Source organism: Mus pahari, chromosome 20 (assembly GCF_900095145.1).
Source record: "Mus pahari chromosome 20, PAHARI_EIJ_v1.1, whole genome shotgun sequence".
Classification (NCBI taxonomy): Eukaryota; Metazoa; Chordata; class Mammalia; order Rodentia; family Muridae; genus Mus; species Mus pahari.
This window is the reverse complement of record NC_034609.1, coordinates 46,355,395-46,365,206: the sequence shown is the minus strand read 5'-3', so window position 1 is coordinate 46,365,206 and position 9,812 is coordinate 46,355,395. Positions and strand designations below refer to the sequence as shown.

Sequence of the window (9,812 nt, the reverse complement as noted above, 5' to 3'; positions counted from 1 at the left end):
GAATTACAGAACCCAGATAGATAAGTGTGACTCTCATATGGTATGCGTCAGAGTACATGTGCCCATGTATGCTATATATAATGCATCTGAATGTCTATGCTTGTGCCTGTGTGCACATGAGTACATGTGTTTTTGGGGGGAGGGGTTCATGTGCATGTGGTACATGCACAGTGAGGGGGGAAGGTAGCCACTGAAATGTGGACCATGATTTTTTAAACTAGCCAGTGCTTACGTGAGACCCTTTTCCAACCTCTGGGTCCCTTCTAGTCCTCCCCTCCAAGAACTCAGGTGCTCCCACGTCCTGTTCACACAGGGCCGTTCTCAGCATCTGCTCTCCAGATGCTCAGAAGAACCTCCCAGGGCTGAGGTACAGCGTACCTACTCAGCACTCAAAGGCTCATTGTGTTTATTGCATGCCTGTGTCTTGGGCTGTCCCCAGGGTAGCCCGCTACTTATTCGGGAAAGGGTGTGGTTTTGCATGGACAACAGGGACTCTGGGCTTGTCCAGTCTTCCCTGAGCTCAGAGAGCACTGGAGGAGGTTCTGGTCCTTCGGATGTCACAGAAGATGGAGATGGAAGAACAAGGAAGCCAGAGAGACCGCCAGGGCCCCTGTCTGCAAGTGGATGCTGTGGGCCTGAGAGTAGCCATAGTATGTCCTGCAGGAGCCATCCAGCTTGTTCAGGGTGATAGGGACTTCCTCAGGAGACTGCATGTTATTGCTTACCTGGAGACGGAGCCGAGTTAGGCAGACTGCCCTGGGGGGGGGGGACGGGGGAGGGAGGACAGGAAACCCAGACGGCCACTCTCTCCTCACCAGTTCCACTTCAGAGAAGACCCGTATCAGGTTGTCAGCTAGCAAACCTCTGACCTCGGTCTCTGTCCAGTTCCTCCTGAGAAGCTCCGCTATCAGGTCTGGGTACTTAGAAACATCCTCCAACCCCACAGGAAGCCTAGGCCAAGAGCAAGAGGAATGGGCTTTGCAGATGGGTCAGTCTCCGAGTCCATGAAGACCCAAAGAGCGGCCTTGCAGCGGAATGTCCTGCGCTGTACTCAGGACACGCTCTTCCTCCCCGGTCCCATCAGGACACGTAGGATCATAACTCCATCAAAAAGAAAAACAAAATGTCACTCTTACATGGTAACACCATCATAATCTCCTCCAAGGCCCACAGCCCGAGCGCCTGCCACCTTCTTGATGTGGTCCAGGTGGTCTGTAGGGAGTAGCAGGTGTGAGTCCTAAGCAAGGCCATCCCTCACTTGGCCACTCTGTGGTCCTACCCACTTACCGGCCACTTGGGGCAAGGTGGCGCTGTCTGAACAGGACACAAACTTGTTGAAGAAGTTCACCATCACCAGGCTACTTGTGTTCTTCTGCTCAGAGAGGGGGTTGGGGGTGAAAGTTAGAGAGGACCCCCAGGAGGCAAGGGGGGATTCCCCTTAGCATCCCCATTCCTTACCACCAGCTGCAGTACGTCATCAGGCACGTTCCGCCTGTGTGCACACACACTGTAGGCGGAGGAGTGGCTGAAGATGACTGGTGCCTTGGAGATCTGCAAAGCGTCCTTCATGGTGGCCACAGACACGTGGGACAGGTCAATCATGACACCCAAGCGGTTCATCTCGCTCAGCAGACGCTGGGGGTGGGGGTGGGGGATAGGATTGGGTATATTTCACAGACATTCTGAATCTGACACACGGGAAAGGCAGCCCTAAGTGTTAACTGTGCCTTTAGTGGCTGGAAGTTGTAGGGTACCCAGGATTCAGCATTCTGAATGCTCAGGGGTTCCACCAGACTCTACCCTGGAAACAAGCATCGTTAGCTCCATGCAACTGAGGGGAAACTAAAGTCCATTGAGGTGTGACACTCTGCCCCATCCTTTGGGGACGGTAATCCTTTCCCCTCACCTTCCCAAAGGGTGACAGTCCTTGGCTCTCAGCCTCATCATCTCCTCTGTCCACAAGCCAGTTGTCGGCCCTGAAGAGAGATACACATGTGTCTAGGGAACAGGGCAGTGGTCTCAGCTCACCCTCACCTGTCCAGAGAACAGGGCCGGTCTCGAGCTCAGGAGAGGCCAGGGTTCTGGGCATAACAGAGGTCACTGGTTTCCTTTTCTGACCCTATCACAGGGTTTCCACAGGGACTCCTTACCAGGGTGTGTTGCAATTGTGGGTGAGGGTCAGGTACCGCATGCCCAGATGGTAGAGTGTCCGCAGGACACCAAGGCTGCTGTCGATTAAGTGGCCGCCTTCCACGCCAATCAGACTGGCCACTTTCCCCCTCTGGAAAGCCTGTAGGATGTCTACAGAAAACAGAGTACGGGGTTGGCATGAGACCTTCAGGCTTCAAAGTCCCACCCTCTACTAAAGACCAGGTCTGGCAGGAGGACATCAGAGCCTTGGTGGGACACTACCTGAACTATTGGTGACACACATGAAGGTCTCAGGATATAGTTGGCACATGCGGTGTATGACATCGATCTGTTCCAGTACTCTTTTCACGGCATCTTTGTTTTGGGTGCCACAAGGCATGTATGCGGACCAGAACTGGGGGTCGAGGGGAAGAGCTGACGGCCCAGACCACTGACATTTGACTCCAGTGTACACATGGGCCTGTTCTCTTGCCCTCCTGGAATCCCTGGGGTCCCTGGGGCTTGCCTCTCTAAGGCAGACCATACCTAAGCAGTCCCATAGGGAACACAGGGGAGACCCCAGCACAGCGACCAGGAGACAAGGGGATGTACCTGGCCTCCCACAAAGCCAGCCTTCAGCTTGGGGATGTTGGTGTGTGTTTGGACTAGCTTGTTCAAGTCAGCATCTGGTATCAGCAGCTGGTTGTTGAACAAATTTAGCAGTTGCCAAGGCAAGTCGTTGTGCCTGTGGGGGAAGCAAGGAGGGGTCCAAGGTTGATTAGGGAGTCTGCCTGGACCTGTAGGCTTCTCAACTGCTGGCTTGCAGGCTGCCCTTCTCCACTTCAGACTCCCACAGCTCAAGGCTAACATGCAGGCCTCAGAGGTGGACTTCCTCTAACTAGAACACACCTGCACACAGGTGAAAATCCTAGTTGCACCCCAGCCAAGTGACCATGAGCTGAGTATGGCTAGATCTGCCTTCTTCTTCTTTTTCTAAAGAATTATTTGTCTTATGTTATGCATAGGAGTACACTGTAGCTGTACAGATGGTTGTAAGCCTTCATGTGGTTGTTGGGAATTGAATTTAGGACCTCTGCTCGCTTCGGTCAGCCCTGCTCGCTCAGTCCCTGTTCACTCCGGCCCAAAGATTTATTTATTATAAATAAGTACACTGTTGCTGTCTGAAGACACACCAGAAGAGGGTGTCATATCTCTTAATGGGTGGTTGTGAGCCACCATGCGGTTGCTGGGATTTGAACTCAGGACTTTTGGAAGAGCAGTCAGGACTCTTACATGCTGAGCCATCTCGCCAGCCCTATGTCTTCTTGTGCCCCACCCCACCACCACCAGGCGGGAGGAAAGGGCAGATCCCTGCTCTGCTGCAAAATCTCCTGAGGAAGGCAATCCTTGCAGGTACCATATAGGAATATGACATTTTCAGTTTGGCCCTTGAAGGGAAAGTTGTGGCCTGCGGGCGTAGCGAGGCTCCCACCCTTCTGAAGACTAGACTCTTCTTTGTCTCCACTCCTAAGGCAGACCCAGGCTCACCTCTGGCCAGTTCATCTGACTCCAAAGGGCTTTGATCCCCTGAGTTCTGAGAAGCCCCAAGGGATACGGTGCTTTCAGAGAGGAAGGAAAGTGCCAGGAGCTAGCCCCTGAGCTAGCAGCAGCTAGTAGGAGGGCATGTATGTATGTATGTATGTATGTGTGTATGACCTCTGCCTATGCTGCTAGAGAGCCTGACCTGTCATTGGACTCCAGCGGTCACTCTGGGAGCACCCAGGGCAGGCTTCTTCTAAGGCTCCAGGCTTGGAGCACCCAGGACAGGCTTCTGCTAAGGGTCCAGGCTTGGAGCAACCAGGACAGGCTTCTGCTAAGGCTCCAGGCTCAGAGCACCCAGGGCAGGCTTCTGCTAAGACTCTAGGCTCAGGCCAGTAGAGCTCTCGCCGTGGATCTGCACTCTGCTGATTCGCATGCGCAGGACTGCTGAGGAGGCTGGCATACCACCCGTCTCATGGCTGCAGTTGTGTTAAGTGGGGCCTCAAGGGCCCTGTAAGGTGAGCAGAGACCGTCTTCCTTCCCAAGCTCTAGCTTTGTCACACTTTCCATCTCTAATCCCAGTTCCATTTGCTACGCCTGGTTTTCCTCATCGGTGACATGGGGTATCTTTGGGGGGAGTGTATTATTAAGGTAAATAAGTTTACTGTTAATGTAGTCATTTGGTTCTGCCTGTCAAAATGCATCCTTAGGTGATTTTATATCTGTTGCCAGCTTCTATAAAAACAGGACAGCTATGTGTCACCAGGTAAAATGGTTTATATGCTTGGCCAGGGAGTGGCACTATTAGGAGGTGTGGCCCTGATGTAGTAGGTGTGGCTTTGTTGGTGTAGGTGTGGCCTTGTTGGAGTGGGTGTGGCCTTGTTGGAGTAGGTGTGTCACTGTGAGTGTTGGCTATAAAATCTTTATCCTAATTGCCTGGAAGTCAGTCTTCCACTAGCAGCCTTCAGATGAAGATGTAGAACTCCCAGCTCCTCTTGCACCATGCCCACCTGGATGCTGCCATGTTCCCGCCTTGATGATAATGAACTGAACCTCTGAACTAGTAAGCCAGCCCCAAGTATATGTTGTCCTTTATAAGACTTGCTTTGGGGGCTGGAGAGATGGCTCCGCGGTTAAGAGCACTGACTGCTCTTCTAGAGGTCCTGAGTTCAATTCCCAGCAACCACATGGTGGCTCACAACCATCTGTAATAAGATTTGATGCCCTGGGCTGGTGAGATGGCTCAGTGGGTAAGAGCACCCAACTGCTCTTCCAAAGGTGCAGAGTTCAAATCCCAGCAACCACATGGTGGCTCACAACCATCCTTAACAAGATCTGATGCCCTCTTCTGGAGTGTCTGAAGACAACTACAGTGTACTCACATAAGATAAATAAGTAAATAATACTTGTCTTGGTCATGGTGTCTGTTCACAGCAGTAAAACCCTCACTAAGACACTAGGCAATATCATAGAGCCCCTGGAGGCCCACAGCCCCTTTCCCAAATGTCATTATGAAACACATAGGGTTTTGGTTTTTTTTGAGACATGACCTCATTATGTAGCTCTGACTGTCTTGAAACTCACTCTGTAGACCAGGCTGGCCTCAAACTCACAGAGATCCACCTGCCTCAGCTTCTAAGTGCTGGGATTAAAGGCATGTGCCACTGTGGCTGGAGTCCTTTCTATTTTTAGACAGGGTCTTTCCATTATCCTAGATGATGTCATTATGAGATCCAGGCTGGCCTCAAGCCTTCAGTGACCCTTTAGCCTCAGCCTCCCAAGTCCTGGGGTTACAAGTGGAAGCAAGGACGCCCAGCAACACATGCTAATTGACTCGGGTCTGTGACATCCATGTTCTAAGTCACCTGCCACCCATCAGCTCTGCTTCACACTAATCCCATCCGCTCCCAGTCACGGCTATTACAGAGCCAGTCAATCCAGGAAACTCCTTTGGAAAGTTCAGGGATTATGCCCCTCCCTAAGGCTGGTGCTCTATCCATCACTCAGCCTCTGGCAATGGGAGTGTCACTCCCAGAAGGAGGCCACAGAATGGGCTGAACGGATTGTCCTCCCTCTCTGGCCCCACCAACCATGCACCTGGCACAGATTTCTCATGATACACTTACTGAATGGATAATGGCACAGGTTTGGGCTGGCTGAGGCAGCCTCTCCAGCTCTCTAAGGCAGGGCCAGGCAGCTTCCAGGGAAAGGACTTTAATCTTTAGCCTGAGGACACTTACGACCGGTCTAGGAAACTGATCCCCACTGTAGGTCCTGGGGAGGGGTGGAGCCCCCGCCATACTTGGAGCCACCCTGCCCACCTCTCTTCTCTTCTCTCTCCATGGGAAGACAAGAAGCAAAGCCATGCCTGCCAGGTCTAACTGTGGCCCTAGAGTCTGTATGCCTCAGGAATCAAGGGTGCTGGTGAGAAGTCCATTGGAGGAATGACCCTAATGGGCAAGTGATAGGCGGAAGTGACAGCTAGCCTTAGAGTGACCATGCTCTGGTCGCTGCGTGGTAAGGAGCAGCAAGAGGTCTTCAGGTATTCCAGTGACATCAGAGGGATGGGGACACTTTGGGACATGCACCACACTCCCTCATGCTGTGTGACCTCCACGAAGAAACAAGAGAGGTACTGGGACACTTGGCACTGGGTTGGGCATGAGATGGAAGGGAGCCCGGAGGATGTTCAAGAGGACCTTCCTGGTGTAAAGCCACCTTCACTTCAGCTTGTCAGCTGGGATCCAGGGAGGGGACTTGGATCCCTCCCTCAGACATATGGCTAGAGAGTTGGGGAAACCTCAGAGTCCCCCAGTCGCAGCCAAACTCTGAGCTTCATGAGCTCTGGGATTTGGGGACAGCACACTACTTCCTTTCCTGTCCCTCTTACGCTCTCTTTTGCTGAAACTGTGTAGGTCCTAAGACGCTCCACTGAGAAGCTGAGGCCAGAGGAAGACAGGATCCATGGTAGAGCAGGGGGAAAGGCCCCCACAGAGGTCTGAAAGTTCTGACCCTTGCGGGCATCTCGATAGGGAGTCACTCACCCGTCGATGACCGGTGTGGTTCTCATGATATCCACTGCCCGGTCCCGGAATGAGTCCGAAGCACAGATGGCCAGCAGAGACCAGAGCCACCAGATGATCACCATTTCAAGGTCCCCAGGGGTCTGCTTCCACAGCTGCCTTGGCTCCTCTGTGCTGGCCTATGCACAGAACAGAAAAAAAAATGTCTAAGGGACAGATGGAGCTGCTGTGCCTGATCAGGAGAAAGGACAGAGGCCTTTGGTCCAGGTAATTAAGACTGAGTCCAGTTTACAACTTCCAGTGTTCAATGAGTAACTACTACGTTCCCTTTCAGGGCAGGCAGCACAGATGACAACACACGCTGTTGTGTTCTCTTAGATAGAAGCTTAGGGAGAAACTGGGATTCTAGACCCCGAGACAGAATCAGGAGGGTCCAGTGCAAGGCGGTTTGCTTATCGGCTGGCTTGCCGGTGCATCTGCCCCTGGAGGCTTGGTACCTTTAGGAAGACCTCCCTTTGGGGTCCAGTTTACTGTAAGCGCCTAAAATCTGACAGGCCAAGATTACAACATCTAATAAGGGTCCTCCCAGCTGGGCAGTGGTGGCGCACACCTTTAATCCCAGCACTCGGGAGGCAGAGGCAGGAAGATTTCTGAGTTCAAGGCCAGCCTGGTCTACAGAGTGAGTTCCAGGACAGCCAGGGCTACACAGAGAAACCCTACCTCGAAAAAAAAAACAAGAAATAAGAAATAAAATTAAGGGCTGGTGAGATGGCTCAGCGGGTAAGAGCAATGACTGCTCTTCCGAAGGTCCTGAGTTCAAATCCCAGCAACCACATGGTAGCTCACAACCACCTGTAATGAGAGCTGATACATTCTGGTATGTCTGAAGACAGCTACAGTGTACTCATATAAATATAATAAATAAATAAATCTAAAGGTCTGAGTCAGCTGTATTTCCTTGGTGGGTGCCTGAGCCCCTGAGCTGACCTTCCCCCCTGCTGAGAGCATGTCAATGATTGCTGGGTTGCTGAGGAGACTGGGTCATGCGCTGTCAGCATATCTCCTCATTGGAGAAGAGCCACGTACGTGTCACCTTCCCAGCTCCCCTTGTGCCTGGCAAAGAGGCCGCAAGAATCCTGAGTCCCAGGAAGAGCCACTGTCCTTGTACCTCTCAGCTCTGTGACCCACTGTTGCAGACAAGATGACCAGGTTACAGTTGGTTGTGAGCCACCATGTGGTTGCTGGGATTTGAACTCAGGACCTTCGGAAGAGCAGTCAGTGCTCTTAACCGCTGAGCCACCTCACCAGCCCCCACCCTGCTGCTTTCACTACAGTTTTTAAATCAGTGTCCTTCCTCAACCCCTTCAATTAGACATAACAATCGTTTCTTTGTTATTCCTTTGGTAGGGCTTTCTCTCCTCGTTTAGCAGCCTTATGTAATCCCTTCCAGAATCCTTAGTGCCTAAATCAAGTTCCACAGCATCCCCTTAGGAGCAGCACCCCTGGGTTCATCTGTTCTCTCTTCTTATAATTTCTCTTGGGGTATTTATTTTGCTTGTTTGCAATTCTGCAATTTTTTTTGGGGGGGGGGACAGGATTTCTTAGTGTAGTCTTGGAACTTTATTTTGTGGACCAGGCTGGCCTTGAACTCAGGGATCTGCCTCGCTCTGCCTCCTGGGTGCTTGGGATCAAAGGTATGCACCACCACTGCCCAGCTTGGCCTTTAACTCTTAGCCTCTTACCCCTGTGATCCAAGTGCCAGGACTGTACACACCACCACACCCAGCTTGGATTGTTGGAAACGTTTTCAAGTTTCTCTGGTCATCTCTGCGCTGGTTGGAAAGCCCTAAAGGAGCTGGGGATTGGAGCGCAGCGTTGCAGCCTTTGCCTAGAATGCACCAAGCTAGAGTTTCGTTTCTGCTTCAGATGCAGAAAGCACAGAAGCAGAAAAGTGTGCCTTGGAACTCCCGGTTCGAATCCTGCCTCATCAACCGGAGGTAGGTCAATCCGGGATTTTATGAGCTGCTCACATTTCTCAGCCTCATCTTCTCTGAAATTGAGAAGTCCTTGTGTCGCCTTCTTTTCTTAAGTAGGAAAAGTCACCCTTCCTAGCGCTGGGACCCTTTAAATCCATCTCCTCATGTCGTGGTGACTCCCGACCATAAAACTACTTTTATTGCTACTTCATAACTGTAGTCTTGCTACTGTTATGAATCGTATTGTTCATACCCGATGTGCAGGATATCTGATATGTGACCCCCGTGAAAGGGTCGTTTGACCCACAAACGGGTCACGACCCACATGCTGAGAACCACTGAGTCAGAGGACTCAGAGCTGAGCCTTTGGGAGAGGGTTTCTTAAAACTAGATATTGACTTGCTCATCCTTATAACTTCTGTAATCCTGCACTTGGGAGGCTGAGGCAGGAGAATGGTACATTTGAGGCTAGCCTGGGCTGCAGAGTAAAACCTTTGTCTTTAAAAGCTGTGTCTTCCCGTTTGTTCTGAACTTCCGATTGGCCCAGGTCCTCCCACTGGGTGGCGCTCTCACACTCTCCCGGTCTTTCAGGCTCCCGATACTACAGCCTCCTCCCTCCCTGGCGCTCTCATCTGGCTTCGCCTCCTCCAGGATCCCTAGCTGCCAGATGGGAGCCTACGGCTTCCACTTATTATCTGTGCTTTAACTGTTCCTCCTTTTTGGCTTAGCCTCGTACTTGATTAGGACAAGTCCTCACAACATCCTCTGGCAGTGGGTGTGCAGGGACTGCATTTATGAGCTTTTGCAAGCCTGCATTATGTCTATTCAGCTTTCAGACCAGGTCAACAGTTTGCTGGATGTGCAGTTCTGGGCTGTAAACCATTTCCTGATGAACTCAAAGGCTCCAAAGTCTGTCTCACTTGAGCTGTTGATAGGAACGACGTCGGGTCAGCAGAAATATAAATAATAATAATAAAATCATAATATTTTATCAATCCAGTTCTTTGCAGATGGCATGTTTTTTTCTTTGCTGGTGAGTGTAGCCTCCTCCTGATGACAGTTCTATGATTTCTCAGTGAATTATATTTTGACATTGACATTGAGTTCTTTTCTTTCTTTCTTTCTTTCTTTCTTTTTTTTTTTT

General features: G+C 51.3%; 2 protein-coding genes across 4 annotated transcripts in view; one reads left to right on the top strand and one right to left on the bottom strand.

Moving 5' to 3' along the window:
• Positions 1–334: 334 nt before the first annotated feature.
• The window catches only part of Dpep1 (dipeptidase 1), a 19,016-nt gene continuing 9,538 nt past the window's right edge, over positions 335–9,812 (bottom strand). For all 3 annotated transcript variants that reach the window (XM_029532737.1, XM_021220734.2, XM_029532739.1), the window contains exons 2-11: positions 6,714–6,871; positions 2,743–2,875; positions 2,413–2,545; positions 2,151–2,301; positions 1,907–1,976; positions 1,459–1,635; positions 1,288–1,372; positions 1,137–1,212; positions 816–951; positions 335–725 (exon numbers count right to left, since the gene is read on the bottom strand). In XM_029532737.1, the coding sequence (XP_029388597.1) occupies positions 558–725; positions 816–951; positions 1,137–1,212; positions 1,288–1,372; positions 1,459–1,635; positions 1,907–1,976; positions 2,151–2,301; positions 2,413–2,545; positions 2,743–2,875; positions 6,714–6,817 (1,233 nt within the window). In that variant the 5' untranslated portion in view covers positions 6,818–6,871 and the 3' untranslated portion in view covers positions 335–557. The remainder of the gene's footprint in view (positions 726–815; positions 952–1,136; positions 1,213–1,287; positions 1,373–1,458; positions 1,636–1,906; positions 1,977–2,150; positions 2,302–2,412; positions 2,546–2,742; positions 2,876–6,713; positions 6,872–9,812) is intronic.
• Positions 8,568–9,812, top strand: part of LOC110337725 (sulfotransferase family cytosolic 2B member 1-like) — a 33,996-nt gene continuing 32,751 nt past the window's right edge. The window contains exon 1 of the mRNA XM_029532740.1: positions 8,568–8,689. The gene's annotated coding sequence lies outside the window, so the exon portion shown is untranslated. The remainder of the gene's footprint in view (positions 8,690–9,812) is intronic.